This window comes from Tripterygium wilfordii, chromosome 12 (genome assembly GCF_013401445.1).
Source record: "Tripterygium wilfordii isolate XIE 37 chromosome 12, ASM1340144v1, whole genome shotgun sequence".
Classification (NCBI taxonomy): Eukaryota; Viridiplantae; Streptophyta; class Magnoliopsida; order Celastrales; family Celastraceae; genus Tripterygium; species Tripterygium wilfordii.
In genome coordinates this window covers 3,087,299-3,104,019 of record NC_052243.1, presented here as the reverse complement: position 1 = coordinate 3,104,019, position 16,721 = coordinate 3,087,299, and the positions used below count along the sequence as shown (strand labels likewise).

The 16,721-nt window shown below is 37.3% G+C and overlaps 3 protein-coding genes across 3 annotated transcripts; 2 read left to right on the top strand and 1 right to left on the bottom strand.

Annotated features, from left to right (window-relative positions):
* Nucleotides 1-58: 58 nt before the first annotated feature.
* Nucleotides 59-5,686, bottom strand: LOC120010598. Its single transcript, XM_038861377.1, has 9 exons — nt 5,410-5,686; nt 5,089-5,309; nt 4,774-4,875; nt 3,554-3,909; nt 2,567-2,778; nt 2,216-2,472; nt 1,941-2,119; nt 1,049-1,154; nt 59-424 (listed from the first exon to the last, which is right to left on the bottom strand). Exons 2-8 carry the CDS (start codon nt 5,297-5,299, stop codon nt 1,101-1,103), a joined length of 1,371 nt encoding a protein of 456 aa, XP_038717305.1. The 5' UTR covers nt 5,300-5,309; nt 5,410-5,686; the 3' UTR covers nt 59-424; nt 1,049-1,100.
* Nucleotides 5,687-7,253: 1,567 nt separating this feature from the next.
* On the top strand, nt 7,254-13,056 carry LOC120010328 (protein HGH1 homolog). Its single transcript, XM_038861104.1, has 9 exons — nt 7,254-7,407; nt 8,278-8,400; nt 8,657-8,854; nt 9,110-9,188; nt 9,730-9,875; nt 10,874-10,987; nt 11,334-11,465; nt 12,365-12,478; nt 12,581-13,056. Exons 1-9 carry the CDS (start codon nt 7,354-7,356, stop codon nt 12,629-12,631), a joined length of 1,011 nt encoding a protein of 336 aa, XP_038717032.1. The 5' UTR covers nt 7,254-7,353; the 3' UTR covers nt 12,632-13,056.
* Nucleotides 13,057-13,578: 522 nt separating this feature from the next.
* On the top strand, nt 13,579-16,537 carry LOC120011313 (origin of replication complex subunit 6). The gene is made up of 10 exons (XM_038862401.1): nt 13,579-13,797; nt 13,905-13,951; nt 14,040-14,144; nt 14,240-14,320; nt 14,597-14,708; nt 14,799-14,861; nt 14,967-15,054; nt 15,201-15,271; nt 16,009-16,105; nt 16,201-16,537. Exons 1-10 carry the CDS (start codon nt 13,678-13,680, stop codon nt 16,278-16,280), a joined length of 864 nt encoding a protein of 287 aa, XP_038718329.1. The 5' UTR covers nt 13,579-13,677; the 3' UTR covers nt 16,281-16,537.
* Nucleotides 16,538-16,721: the final 184 nt, after the last annotated feature.

Genomic DNA, 16,721 nt, shown 5'->3' with positions numbered 1-16,721 from the left:
ATCAGCAGTACCATATGTATGATGGAAACTAATTGTCAATCTGTCATATGACCTAAAATATGGAGAAAGTAACTTTTCTTAACTCTCTATTAACACAGATTTCCCAGTTGTAGCTTGATTTACATCAAGTTGGAGAACCACACTGCAACAAGTCCCACATCGGGCAAAATAGCAAGATTGAAGTGTGGTTTATAAGAAATGGAGGAGGCCCAACTCAATGGCTTAAGCTTTTTGAGTTCAGGGGCTTTCCTCCAAGACATAGTATACCACGCACGCCCATGTAAAGTGGGTTTCCCCAATCCTGAAAACTTAACACATTAATGACTGAATTTTGAGCTGTTCAATCTTCTAGCAATGAAGATCCAAGTGACAGTCTCACAACTATGATTCAGGCCCATCGTGTGCAACCATGAAGTTCTATAACCTGCAGATAGATACATGAAGCCGATTGCCATGAATGAACCATTCCAAGATTGAGTAAGATGTCACGGCTCTATGCAACCTAAGAAACTTCCATGTCGAACTGGCTCAGCAGTAACTAATATGCTTATGCATGCATAAGTTCTCAATAAAGCTCTATGAGCTTCATCTATTGCAAGCTGGTGCTTATGGTCTGTTTATGATTGTGCCCTAACAAAGATCTGGAACAACAGATTTGAGTGCATGGAGGATATGCAACTAGCAAAGTAACCATAGAACTGGTATTCTCATGAGATGTTCAGATTCATCAAATTGATTAATTTCTGCGCACTATGAAATTAATACAACCAAAATATAAATTGAGGACCCAATCTAAGGATCTGCAACTGGGACAACAACTAGATCATGCTCAACAGTTGTTTAATTTCCATCGCAAGCATTGAACTAAAGTCATCACGATAATAACAACATTGAGCTAGGTGGAACCTGACATGATTAGTTGAAGGTAGACAAACCAACCTTAAGAACATGGTAAAGTGATTTTTTTAAAAAAAATACTCAAGCCAGTGAAAAGAACCTGAAACATCTTTGAAAGTAAGAAATTTAGAGTGATTGCAGTCAGTCTTACCAGGTGAGGCATTAATGCCAAAATAATTAATTGATCAAGTAGCATGCGGAAGCTAGTGCATTGCCCGGTGTGCAAAAAGCTTCGTAAGTGCTCTGCGTTCACAATCCTGCATAAAAAAAGGGTAACATTTTCTTTTAAATAATAAAATAGAAAAATAATTTTCCACGTACAACATACATTTATTTGCATATCTTGATGTTGACAAATATATCTGAGTCTGGAAGCCATTTCGTTCCCACTAATATCGTAGAATGGCTACACATGATGATCATTCTTATACACTATTACCCTTAGCATTTGGGTGTATTCTTCAGAATTATGAATATCATTGGAACTTTGCTATAAAGGAAATGCAATGGCCATTAGAAACAATGTAATCTGATGTTGTTTCTAGTAAAAAAAGAAAAGAAAAGAGACTCCCGCAGTGAAGGTGGGGTAGGGAAAAGGAAAGGGCAAGGTGTATGTAGCCTTACCACCACATAGTGGACAGGCCATTTCCATGAACTGACCCCATGCACTGAGGTTGCAACTTAGTAATTTACTGCTAGGTCAAAGGTTCGTTGTTGGTTCCTTGTATTTGGAACTTTTGTGTACTTCTTTTATGCCTTCTCTTGTAAACTTTTCCGACATTTAAAAAAGATTCCCGAAGTAACAACACATGACAAAGTAATACAAGTATTTCACCAAAAATGATTTCACACCAATTGAAAAGGTTCATCATATGATTGGAAGAACTCCGGAAACAAATTGGACAGATTCTGGACGAGAGAGAAATGTAGTTAAAGTAGCACAATTCCGGTTGTTACCAATTGGAAACCATGCATAGAAAAACAACATATTTGGTATTCATGCAAGAACAAGATTCACAGATTTCTACAGAAATCTCCATTACCTTGAACATATTTAGGTAGAATGGTCTATCTGGATTCATTCTCCTCAGTTTTAAATATGTATATGCAAAGCTTATTTGATCACGTGAAGTGAATCGATTAACTTCGTTGAACCACAAGCACGAAAATAAATTTGACATTGGCGTATGAGCTCGGACAATGAAGGAACCTTCAGGCACATCTGCAAGATGAACAGAAGAAAAATCAGAACCTTGCTTTCTAGAGCTAATATAACGTGAAATGGGATCAAAAGAAAGAAAGGGGTGCCAACACGCACAACTTGGGAGTAAAGTGTTTGGGTCCAAAGGGTCAAACTTGGTGAGGCCATCAGACTGGTAAAAAGTAAACTGCTCATCTATGGCCGTTGGATCAAACTTTTTTAGACGCTTATTTTGGAGAACCTCATCCCAAACACAGTGACGATCATAATGGTTTGAAATGGCATACTCTGATCTTGTTCGCCATAAAAAGTGTTCAATGATCAGCATGGGATCAGAATTAAGCCGCATCTTACTATCAAGCCAAATTGAATACCTGAAAACAAGAGATACCTGATTTAACAAACTGGTTTACAGCAACAAATGTAAGGCTGACAAAATAGAGAGCCATATTAACTTGTGATATTTACCTGGCAGAAGGGAAAAGGCGATGAGATAAAAATTTTGGCACCTTTCCTGTTTTCCTCAGGTCTTTATATGGCAAGTCCCTGACTATGACCATTCTCCATAAACCAATGTGCCCTCCATCATCAGGAATATGTCCATCTGAAGACAATGTGGACAGTGTTTGCTCATCAACGAACATTACAAAACAAACATTTTTCTTGGAAAATTCACTCATCTGAAACAAGCAAGAAACTTATAACGTTACTGAAAGCGACCAATAAGTACATACATATTATGATACTAAAGCAATTCAACCCATGTTTCTAACCAAGATAACTATTGCCACTTTTTTTGTCATATGCAATTATTTTTCCAAGAAGTCTATGAGAACAAAAGCACTATCTGGACCAGTTCAGCAACAATGGCTCGACAAAACGGAAAACATCCCAAGCATTGGCATAAAAATAACTGAAAGTATCTGCCTACAGACACTGAACATACATATATTCTAGAATAAATGTGTTTTACAGTAACATTCATCAGAAAACGTTAGCCAGATAAAGCATATGGAAAACAGACAGGTTTGTATAAGGCTATAAGCACAAGAAAAGAAGTACTAAGAGATTATACGTCATAATTTGATAAGAGGAGGTAAAAAGCAGCTTTATAATACTGCCAATATGCATTTTTTATAGCATCTAAGGAATCAGAGATATTCAGCAAATTAAAACATTAAATGAGCGTCCAAATTATATGAATTTGCCAATTCTTCATTTCAACAGAATGCAATTGTGCATCCCCTATCCGTCTTGTTTTAGCTACTAAGAATATCTTCTGGCAGAGATATGTACTAAAAAACTTAAAAGAGATTAAAAATTTCACAAATTGTAGTTCTATGTGTCCTGTATTCAACTCCTGTACAGCATCTGCCTATTTTATAAGCACTACACAACAAAAGGCTCTCTTATGAAGAGAGTGTGGAAAACGAATACAACAAATAGGTAATTTACCTGTTTGCTTGTTGGTCTCCTCAGAAAGTCAGAGTTCCCAAAAATGCAAGAAGATACCACTACTTGACAGGTATTCATGAATGCCTTGTCCTTTTCATCCAAAACAAATCCAGTGCTGGAAGTACCAGGTGGTCCATCGATAAAACCACAGTGAACAGTTTGATTTCGAGCATTGAAGGACTTCTCTCTTTCCTCAAGGGTTTGATATCCTCCAAATCTGGGCTCAAATAAATCACTTTGAAAGGTCTCCTCCCCTTGCCTAATGTACTCTAATGAAAATTTTGAAAAATTTCTGATCTCCTTGGGATCAATAATGTGATCAACCGATTCTGCAAACCCAACTTTGCAAGGAAGATCTGAAGGATCATGTTTGAGAAAGAAGACAGGAATTATGTTGTAGAAGATATTATTTGCAAACAATGAAAGGATTTTAAGAATTAATTTTCCAGCTACATAAACAAAAGATTACTTAGTGATAGAACAAATGAATTGACGAGTGCATGAAGATAGATTCAGAGTTATATCACTGCACAAAATGAAATTGCATTGAGAACATCACTTTCCATGAGGAAAGATGATGTTATCAGGCTATAAGGCAGTAAGCTGCAAGCATTCTTAGTTTCATCTGCTCGAAGCATTTATCCCAGCCTCCTTGTAATTCTCTATGTTGCACGGTTGCACCCCCTTGCTGATTTAATAAACTTTTAGCCATCCAAAAAAATTATCCTCGATTCCAAAATGAAATAATAAAAAGAAAAAGAGAAACTAAAACAACAAATGCATATAATATTGGTTTTCATCCCTGTGACTCTTTTATTAGGGGATTTTTTAAATTTTATGTCGCTTTCTGGGTCACTGCAGCGTTCCATTCCCTATCTATGCCACTGTTTACCCAAAAGTTTTTGTAAATCAAAAGTCCTCTCCAAAAACAAATTAAATGTGGCTGATCTCCCCCTCTACTGTAAACAATATCATTACAACAGCTAGATATTTTGAATTTTCTTTTCTTCTTTGAAGTTTGGATGAAAGGGAAAATTAGGATTCCAAGTACATTGCAGGAGTATTACAACATTTGTATCTATTGAGAGAGGATTCCATATTATCCAGCAACTACACACTACAAAGAGCACACAAGGTTCATATAACTTGATATATCCAACAAGACATGCAAATGCTCATAACAATATCATGTTGTCAGAGGGTAAGAGAACTTCTCATACGTGTTCCACGCTTTTTCTTCGGTGGTGGTTTTGCAGTGTCATCCAATCCTGGAAGTTTCTGTTGTACTTCCTGTGATAATGCAACACTAGGTTCCACATTGCCTGCAATGAAACAAAAACGAAGTAAAATATAACTGTGCAAATACTGCACAAATTACCACGAGAAAAAACAATCTGGAACTCAAACAATTACTTGGAAGAAAGCAGCTTGAATTATGCAGCTATTCCTTAACCTTATAAGCAATAACCTCAGCCAAAGAAAGAAACATATTACTTTTACTTTCAGAATCAACAGCTATTTACGAGCCTCCTTACCGTCGAACATCAATTTAATGCCGAAGAACGCGAAACATGCGAGAGAGAAAGCGGAAAGCAATGCCAACCTCTGCAATAATTTCCGGCCAACAATCCGTCCAAACCTACTTCCCCGACGAACAACACGACCACGGCCGATGGCCTTTAAAACCGTCCCGATAATGTCTCTTCTCTCTGATAACAGATCGCCATTGTATTTATACAGAGACATCGCAAAGCCCCTTTCTCCGTAGAAATTTTAAACATCAGAAGAAATCCACAGCTCATGATACACAACATACAAAAGCAGGATCGACCGAAAGATTCAATAGCGAGGATTACCTGATTGAAGCCAATTTTGCAGAGATAGTGTGCTCTATCTGCTTCTACAAGAATCTGTTTTGATGAATGACGATCTAGCTAGAATTTGGTCTTTGGAGAGTCTTTCAGGATTAAAAGACGAATTCGCGACGAACTCTCGGACTCACCAGTCATCACCCGGAAAATTTGCAAATTTCCTCTTTTAGGAAACAAACAAACAAACAATATACAAGATTTAAATAAATGTCACCGCTACAAATGGGGAAAATAGTAACAAACTCTCTTTAAGTTTTCTTTATTGAAGCACTAAATACTATATATTGTTTCTAGATATATCATAAATACATTAATCTACATAACAAAAGATAAAGAAGGCTTGATTTCGAGTTCGAATTGACACCCATGAGTTCATTAAATTCTTTTGAGCCTGATTGAGAGCTTTGGACACTGGATGCTTTGATTCTGAAAACAACAAATGTTAGCGATGCTGACGGCTCCGTGGTTAAAATTGTCAAAAAGCATTGCTTAAAATTTTACTTCGAGTGTCTCTCTTCTTTTTTATATTGAAATAATTAAATGCACATTCGCATGATACGACTGATCTGTGAGGATCCCAAATGAGTTTCTTGATTTGGGATTGATCATGCCTAGATATCGTAGGCTTACTGATCATGAATAGTCAACATGTTAGTTTACCCAATGGGGATCTAACACGTGTCTCTTAATACATGTGTTGCCCCCTAAACCCTTGTTCGATCTGAGCTTTGCATAGGTTAACTTTTCTTGCCCTTCCCACTATGAGTGCCTTTCATTCCAACCTCTATGACAATTAGCACCAAGCCACCAAGTTTCAAATGTAAGCTGACCAAAATACGTAATAATTGCTTTGCTTTTTGAAGAGGGGCACATATTGATGATTTTTTCATAAAGGCGGGTTGCACTAAATGGTGACTCCTCGCTCTCTATGTTTACTTTGGCAAAGTCATTTGTCACCCTTGGTGGTTTAGAAAACATAAACGAGTTGGGAGGGGCATCATTTAGGTAGTTTTCACACAACCTTCGGCTCCTCTGTTACTCTACTTCTCTGTCAAAGCAAGAACCTCCAAAGTTCTGAAGTCACACATTTCATTGGAAGAAATCTCATCAATAAGTTCGTAGATCTCTTCGTTATCTTGATAGTGTTTCACGTCGCTCTTCCACGAGGAAGTATCATGATTTCGTTCTTCCAATTGTTGGGCGAACATCCATTGCTTTCCCCTCGAATGTGAGCTCGGCCTCGCTCAAGAGGGAGATCCTCCTCTTGGTTAGGTCAAATTCCCTGTAGTGGTCGTAGTTGAGAGTTGCCTTGGATTTCCTCTGTATAAGTTCTTTAGGATACACTCATGATGTTCGGTGTCGCACCACACTAAGTGAATTTTAATTTCTATAGGATAGTAAACGTCACTGACATCCTCAACAGAGTTTACGGGTTCAGCCTTATGCCAGTCGATATTGAGAGGGTGTACTACCTTAAACGATGTGGCAATCATAACAAATTCCACATTCCCCTAGGAAAAATGATAAAGCAGTCATACACTGGCTGGCTCGTGATGAGCCGGGCTTGGCATGTCCCACATCCTTAGACAGGCCAGGCCGGCCCCTGTGGGCTTGAAATGCTGACATCTAGCCCGTATATAAATTTTGGGCCAGGCCTCACACGACCCCTTGATTGAGGTCCACGGGCCGTTCCGGGATGACAAGTCCCCGACCCAGCCAGTTTGGCCCGACAGTTATATTCATGTTGATTGTTTACTTTTATCGGGTCGGAATAAGATTTGTATCTAAACGGGCCGGACCAACGATATTCTTTTGTGAACCTAACTATAAACGGTGCGTTTTAATTTGCTGATGACGATGCCCGAAAACGGGTAATTTAGGGATATACGCGCGGAGCTCACAATTCTGGCGAAGCTGGGAAGAGAAGCAATGGCGACCGAACTGGAAGAGCTACTGGGCTTTCTTTCTTCTCCCTCTCCACCAGTGAGTTTTATTTACTTGCAGTTCTTTTTTATTAAAGATGGTGGGTAAGTAGATATGTAATTACGAAATCTCGAATTCCTTGTCATTGAATTGGCTTTTGATAGATTCGACTTTTCTGCTACTTCGTTAGGTTATTGAAATTGGTGTATGTAATTCATGGAATCCATGTATCTTGTTTACTACATGCGTTGAGGTTTCACCTTTAGAGATGAATGGTTATGTCATGGCCTATACACCTCCACTACAAGGACCTAACAGTGGAGGGAGGGTTATCCGTTAGATAGTGCATTACTATGCCACCTCTAAACGATGTGGAATGTGTGACAAACCACCACGCTTCTGCACCAACATCCACATCGGACGCACTCTACTTGACCCGGCTAGGCCCTCTTTTGGCAGCTGTTATCACAGGATGCGTAGCTAAGCCCTTAAGCGGCTCGGTCCTACCCATAACATGACAGGTTGACACACACCCACATGCACAAAGATGTGTTTTCGGCTTTTCGCTCTGATACCACTTCTCATGGGCTCATGCACCTCCATTAAAAGGACCTAATAGTGGAGGGGTACCCATTATCTATTATGCAATTGCTTTTCATGCAAACATTGCTTTGTTGGATGAGAATTTAATGGTGGTGAAAATTCGATTATGTCTTAGATGGCTAGTTTGATTATTTTGGGGCTAACATAGAATGTGATTCGTTTATTCATAACTTTTATTTTCACATAATGTTCAAGAGAAACAACAATTCTCACCTGAAAGATTCGTGTTGGTGTTGCTTTTCATCATGTTGATACTTTTTTGTCTTTTCTTCTTTCATTTGTTTTTTGATCTATGAATAAGCAATTCTATTCGTATTGAAATTTTAGGTGAAGAAGGCTGCTGTCGATATTGTTCAGGGACTAACAGGATCTGATGATGGCTTGCAGTCCCTCTCCAATTATGCAAAGATTGTGCTGCCCTCATTATCTCGAATTTTAAGTGAAAAGAAGGTGCCAATATAGTGCATATCGTTGTTCAGTTATTTTTTGTTGATGGGCTGGTGTAACTGAAGCTGTTTAAGCTCATCAGCAAGAGCGTCTTAAACTTCTTGTTGTATGTTCTTTTTGTACTCCTTGCTAAGTCAAAAAGTGTGGGAGTTCGTTCAGTGTGAACCACACATAATTTTATCAGTATAAAATTCTTTCATTTATTTTTCCCTTTTTAAACTCTCATTGGATGATTAACTGAATTTTCATTACTTTTCAGGATGTATCAGAACCGGCAGTGGAAGCATTAATAAATCTTTCGCAAAAATCAGATCTAGCTGCAGCAATGATAGAGATCGGAATGGTCAAAACGGCCATGGATCTGTTGTTTAAGCCAGATTCTAGCATAACCAGATTTTTGGTTATGCTTCTTGTTAATCTCACGCAATTGGATGCTGGTATCTCTGCTATTCTTCAGGTTGTACTATTATGAAAAGGCTCTTTTGCAATAAACATTTGCAGAGGGCTGTTTTTAAACTGCTAGCGTATGAAATCACCATCATCATCGAAGCCTAAGCCCACATATTTTAAATCAGCTACGTGAATCCATAATGAAAAATTATTTGCATCTACTTCATTAATTTTCTCTCTTAAATAGTAGTAGAGCAATATTACTCTGCTGTGCCTTTACACATGAAAACAATACTTACGCAAATTTTTAACTGCTTTTCAGACTGAGGACGAGAAGATGCGAGGACTATATATTATGAAGCTTGTGAGATCATTCTGTAGATCTTCCGATGATACTAGTGGTGAGTTCTTTTCTTTTTTAATGATGTTTGTGTCTACGTAAAAGTTATATTGATTATTATGAATAAACACTGGGTGTTCCCTCTGACGTACATCTCTAATGTCCAGTCATACATTGTTTTTGGTAAGTAAAAGTGGATTGGTAGATCAACTGATTATTCAGATTACATAATCATTTCTAGCAAGAATCAGTTAGTTTGAAACTTGAAAGCTTATCTATTGACAGTTCTAACTGATTAGCCCTCAGTAGTGTGTTAGAAAATTCTGAAACACTCGACTCTTATGACACAAAATGATGAATTTGGTTTGACCATTTTTCATGTTGCTAGCGCAAAAACTGCAAAAGCCATCTGATTTTTAAGATCAACCTGCCTCAAATTTAGCACTAGCTAACTTTTCACGTTATTAATGCTTGACAAAAGTATAAGTTTAACATTTTAAAGAAACCCTCGTCTCTAGTTGTTTATTTTTCTCGTTCTTTTACATTTATGCATTCTTTTTCTCCCCAATGTTGATAAGCATTCTGTCCTATGTGTAAATCAGATGATCCATTTGATCACGTTGGATCTATTCTCGTCAACATCTCAAAGCAAGAAGCAGGAAGAGCGATGTTTCTAGATCCAAAACAGGGACTGCTTAAACAGATTCTACGACAGTTTGATTCAGCAAGTTCGCTGCGAAGGAAAGGGGTGTGTACAAAAAGATGATCTCAAAATGTGAAGTTTCCTCTTGAGGATTTTTGACTGCATATTTTCTTCCTGTACACATAGACATATAATTCTGCGCGTTTTTGTTTGTTTGGAAACACTTATTAGACAAATAACATTTATTAGAAGAAAGAGCTAGGAGTGAATTCACCGGTCTTGGGACTCCACTAGTGGATCAATTTCTGATTGCTTGGTTTTGGACAGGTGCCTCGAACATTATTCATTGCCCAAAATTTGTTTGATATAAAAACTTTAAACCATAGGAATAGTCTTAGTATGTTTTTTAGTTGACGAACTGCATGAAAAAATTCGTAGGAACTTTGTTACTTCTTTGGGTCCCTTGAAATATGTAAATTCTAGAACTTGACTAAGAGAATATTTCCTGACTTCCTGAATTGTGAAGTCCTAGAATTTTTGGGGATAGATTGCACCAATGGGATTTGTCTTTTGTTGTTCTGTGGTGCTTCCCAAATTTTGAACTCACTTCACTGTTGTGTGGCTACATTCATTTGCTTATCTTCAATTATGAGGAAGAGGTATGACAATGTAATTTGTTGGTGTCATAATTTCTCTTAGTTTGGTGGTACCAAACATGATGTCTTTCAAGGATTTTCCTCCTGTTCTTTCAATAATCTTGATGGTTAGGATCGTCCTTTGGCGAATAAGCTGTTATGAATGGCTTAGACTTAGCTTGCGCATTAAGATTGATTTTGCGGAGTCATAGTAGAGCATGATTTTATCATACTCACGCCCAGACATATTAAGCACGTAGATTATGTTAGCATGTGAGCAAGCAGTAATGTTTTTGTCAATTGTTGGATTGATATATTAGGCTTCTGAAGTTTTGGTTCAAACATGCATAATACAAAGCTTGCCTTGGTAAAGTTTCATTGTCTGAGAATGAGGCATAATCATAAATTTTGTTTCTATGTCTCGTTGATTCTCTTTAGAAAATTTTAAATATACTTACTTTTATATAGGTTTCTGGAACTATCCGCAACTGCTGTTTTGAAGCGGAAAATCAGCTGCAAAACTTGCTTTTGACATCTGAGTTTCTTTGGCCAGCTCTACTTCTACCTGTGGCCGGCAACAAGGTGAATTATTTAACCCTTTTGATTACCCATCATACAACGTTTGATTTTTGGTTGGCATTTCCTGATTTATTAATTTGTCAACTACAAGAAGGGTTAATATAATATCCATCGATATGTGGCCCAAGTGATAGTTGTAAATCTGTATCTATAAAGAATGGTCTAAACTTAATCCTCTTAAAAATGTGCAAGAAGAAAATGTAACCCTTATTTGTCACTATGTTAACTAGTTTGATGTTATCCACCTCGAATCTGTTGATCACTTCGTCACTTTTACCACAGTTCTTTGTATATGTTGCAAACATTTATTTACAAAATTTGTTTCATTGATCTGGTGACTGTTGCCCAGGTTTATGGCGAACAGGACACATCGAAAATGCCACTTGAGCTTGGAAGTGCACTTTCTATTGAGCGTGAGCCAATTGACGATCCTGAGATTCGTGTTCAAGCACTGGAGGCTGTGTACTTGATCTTATTACAGGTAAGATATTAGCCCTTGTTAATATCACTTCTAGATGATGTGAATGCTCTTAGCATATAAGAACTGTTTTGAAATTTAAAGTATGTTGCATGTTTCAAGGCAGCGAGGCTCAAGAAATAGTATTTACGTGGATGATTGGAAAGAAAGAAACAATAGAATTTTCAATTATGGTGAAGCTCCATTGACTTTTTCATTGATAGGCGTCTTAGTTTGATTTATGGCTCCACCTTCTTGTAATGATCTCTCTGAGGATCTCAGCTTAGCCTCCTTGTAGGTTCTGGATGCAACTTCTATTTTTAACATTGGAGAAGAAGAAATGTTTTAAAATCTCTCTCTATGTGTGTGTTTCTTTTGTGTTCGCTTGTGATTGCATTGAGATATTATGGAAATTAACTGAAGGGAAAAACTAAGGATTCATTCTGTATCTGTTAGAAAAAAAACTCAGACTATGCATTCCATTGAGAACAAAAGTTTGGACCAATCCTGTCAGCCCCCTGAGGCTTCATGAAAACACAGTAGTTAGTTATCTACTTATCTTGCTCAATCTCTCTTATAAGGCCTGTCTGTCGAGTGTTCTGATAATAACCAAGGAAAAGTGTGTATGAATTGACTTACAAGATGCTTCAGATGTTTTTTTTTAATAAACTGATGTTAATGCCCTTGGATACTGGAAGCTTGTAAAAAGATGAAGGTAACTACAAATTAATTGTTTTGAGCTGCTTTTGGGTGAAGTGAGTATCAAAATTGCTATGCTAAATTTGTCAAAATTGTTCCTACTGTTGTTACCAGTGACGTTGAAGCCTACTCACCTTCCAAATAATGGTGGTAGACCACAGACCGCATCAAAGACTTATTCTATAATTTAGAGAACGCATCTAGTAATATCAAATCCTTTGCAGGAGGGGGGTCGAAGAGCCTTTTGGTCTATCAATGGACCTCGAATATTACAAGTGGGTTATGAAGATGAAGAAGATCCTAAAGTAATGGAAGCATACGAGCGAGTTGGCTCCTTGGTAAATTGAATCTCCCTATCGTTTTCAGTGCTTTCATCTTTAATTTATAATGCTTTGCATCTCTGTTTTACAACAAAGCATTGACCGCGTTCATCTTTTCAGCTGATTCAGGCAAGTGGAACGGAGGAATCATCTGACAAGAAGTTGAATTAGAGTTTTGTTTTCCCCCCTATACCGGTTCATGTTGGCAATTTGTTTAGACGAACTCAATGTTTGGTTGTGAATATCATGTGAAGTCAAGCTATTTAAAGCATGGGCAGCATGGCTTTGGATGGGGGTACCTGTATGCATCATTGGTAGTTTATAAGCTTCCCGTAGGATGGTCCCTTTGGAATTCTGGATTTTTGGCTCAAAATGACAATTGTGTAAGGCACTGGGATGCTACAGTAGTTACATATATAAACGATAAAGGGATGATGAACTCATCAATGCCTGGTGGTGTGAGTTGCTATTGTCATTTGGCTTTGAGAACCTTTTACCTCCTGTAAATTGTAAGGAGCATTGCTAGACCAGCACTTGCTGCTCCTTCGCTTGTAATTAAAGGTTGCTTCACTTGAATCTTGAAAAGGATTGACTAAGACATTTATCAAGATATCACAAATTTTAATTATGATCTAATTAGGTGTACGTCGCTCTATTTAGGGTCTGATTGTTTTCCGGGCTCGTTCGCTCTATTTAGGGTCTGATTGTTTTCCGGGCTCGTTCGGATTGATGTTTTGGAGAGTTAAAAGAGAATGATAATTTCACCTTATTTGGATTGTAAAAATGAGAGTTTCGGATGGATCGGAGTAAAAATCTATAATTTTTTATTGAAAATTTACTTTTAATGGATTTATAATTATAGGAAGATTTTAATCTTTTATATTCTTTGGGACATAAATAAATTTATCAAAATAAAAAGAAAAACAAAAATGTAAAATAAAAATAATACGAAACGGTGCATAAAAATGACAGATACATTAGTTCAAATAGTTCCCGGGAAATAGTTAAAAATTAAAACGACACTTGGCGGGGCGGCAAATAGTTCCCGGGAAATGAAAGTCAAAACGCGCGCCAAATGTTCAAAAGGAAACGAATAATACACGCAAAAATTATGTTGGGTTGTCTTCCTCAATTGTGTCTATTCCCTTCCGAATTGCAAAACTACTTTTCTTCGATTCTATACCTTGAAACCCCCCAAAAGACCAAAATCGCTTGAAATGGATGTCGCCGATATTGCCAGAAAGCTCGGTGTCGCAGAATCAAAGCAAGTCATCAGAAAAGCTGCGGAGCTCCGCCGTCTATGTGATGTCCAGTTCGATTCCTCCATTATCGGAGTGGTCAGTATCTTTTCGTTCAATTTTTGCAAATCCATAGAAACCCATTGACGAAAGTGATGTAAGTGGTAATTAATCTGAGAATTGTGGGGTTTGACTGTCATTTGCAGGGGGAGGTGTGCAAGGCTATCATCTGCTTAGAAATTGCCGCAACAAGGTATTTATTGCTTCCTGGATTTTGGTTTTTATTAATCCATTGAAGCTTTGAAATGTGTGCTTACAAAATTTTGTATAAATGGGTATAGTTTTCAGGTCATATTTGACAGGAATGCAGCGATAAGAATGAGTGGGATGTCAGAGAAGGCCTACAACAGATCCTTCAATTCACTACAGAATGGGCTTGGTGTGAAGTGGGTTTCTTGTTTTTCGTTTCGTGATCCTAGTATTGATCTATTTGTACTTTGTGGTTTGGATCTAATTTGGAACTGGAATTATGGTTTGGCAGGGCAAAGTTGGATATAAGAGAGTTGGGGATTCAGTTTGGGTGCGTTAGGCTCATTCCATTTGTACGGAAGGGTTTATTACTGTAAGTCTTATTGTAATTTTGTTCATGAACCGAATGTGTTTAACTATGATGTTTGCGATGTGTTTGTTGAAATGCCTGTGGGTATAGAATCCCCCGACTTCAGTTTAACTTTATAGATCTTTTTTGCACACCTAGCACTAATTCCCATTCTCATTAATTCGTCTTTTAATAAATTTTCTTACAGGATGAATATGTTGCTCTTGTTGCATGTTAAAAATTATTGTGCCGAAACAACTAGTGCTGTTTGTGGATGACCGAAAGGTGTTAATTTGACAGGTACAAGGACCGCTTTCTTGCATCTTTACCAGCATCCAGGAAAGCAAGTGCTGATTTCACTCGCCCTGTCTTCACCGCTGTGGCATTCTATTTGTGTGCAAAGAAGCACAAGGTAAGCAGGACTAGAATCTCTGTCAGATGATAGCTGGAAAATGTTCTATTCTTAAGATTTTACTCATATGGAGTTGAAATTGTTTCTCAGCTCAAGATTGACAAGATTAAATTGAATGAGCTTTGTGGCACCTCTGACGCTGAATTTTCATGTGTACGGAATGCTTTCCCTCAACTTTTTAACATTCCAAAGTCTGTTTTCTCCCCTCCCCTTGGCAAAGCATTTGCTTGTACTAATTTGCAGTTAGCTGTAAAATAGGTCGCTAACTCCATGAGAGACCTGTGTTATGATGTTTTTGGTGCCTCAAAGGAAAAGAAGGATCCCAAGGAAGTGAAAGGGAACCGAGGTAATTGCTTGTTCTTATTGACTCTTAAGCTAGAATTCGTTTTGAATGTATTATATATATGTTTTCCCCCTTTATTCTTGTAACTAGAATGGCAGTAAAGTTTATATGCTTGTCTTTTTTCCTGATCCATATTCATCTCTGCGTAGAGCTGCTTGATGCATTACCTGAGAAAAGGAAATTCGAGGATGGCGGTTATTCATCTGATGATGTGTCTGAGGTATTATAGCAATCCCTTAAAGTGTGTTTTAGTTCATGATTCTTATGCTAGAGATGCATTTATCTTTACTCTTTTCTGGGTTCTATATTACAACATTCTATGCTGTTGCTTTGACCTGCTAGCATCCTTTATGCAACACTAGTCACCGGACTGATTTCTTGAATCATTCTAGGCTTTGATAGTACTGCCATTTACATGCTTTGTAATATCGTTGATTCAAAAAACTGTTACAGAAGTTCCAATTTTGCTTCTTTATTCTTTTAAACCTTCCTTATTGGATGTTTATTGATTTACCGGAATATAATGTGTTCCTGAGATATATATTAACCAAGGGAAGTTTCCATTGGACTGACATTAACCCAAAGTCGCATACTACGACATAATAAGGTACAATTCATTTTGTGTTTCCTTGAGCTCCTTCGATTAATTAAGTTCTAGTCCCTTTTATCAATAGATAGAATTCTTAGTTCAAGTTATACAACTTAGATCTCCTACTGTGGGATCATAACTACCTCAGAGGTTCCACCAATCAGTTCCAGCTGAGCGGAGCCAAGTGTGGTTAAGATTTGAAGTAACATGAATGATCGAGTTTCTGGCAATTTAGTTTCGTTGACAACTTGGCAGAGCATTGGTCATTTTTCACATTTTTCAAACATTTAACTTAATATAGGGTGGTTCTAATCATTCAAAAAAGGGCTTTAGTCTTCTCATATGGCTTTGATATGGTGTTCTTGCAGCATCCGAGTTACAAGAAGCGCAAGAGAACGGATAAAGTTGCTTATGAGGGATGGAAGTCATCTGTCATCTCATCTAATAAACAAAGCAAGACAAAAGGTCAGGAGGGTTTTCTAATTCACTTCTTTCCTTATAAGTTATAACCAATGACTAATTAGTTAAACACAATTGATCTTATACTTGCCTTCTCTCAGGTCCTTGCAAGAGAACCATACAAACTCCGCTCAACTTTGGGAAGAAAGCTCCTGAGAGCCAGAAGTTGGAAATTTTGTGAGGCAGATCTTCTTTGGGTTACTTCTATAAGAATTCAAATGGGAAGAGTTTTGATCTTGTGCTACTGTAAAGATCTTTATAAACTGGGTTTTTTTTATTTTGGTAGACTAGAGCTTTCATCAGTTTCTTCCTTGCTCACAAACCAAGAATTGTATGGACATTTCACAGAACTGCAGTTGTTATTGTGAATTCTATGAACATAATATTAATATAAAAATTTTGTGGTTAAATGAGAAAGTGTTGACAGCTTTTTTGAAAGGTTTGTAAATTTTGTTTTATTATTTTTGATGCTTTTTGGTTAATTTGACAAAAGTGTGAATATATGGTACAGTTTAATTTTTTTTTAGAGTTTACTGTTTTATGATCTAGGATATTATTTAGAATTTAGATAAAACATAGGTTTTTATTTTAAATTCGAATGAGAGAATTCTTCTTTAAGTAT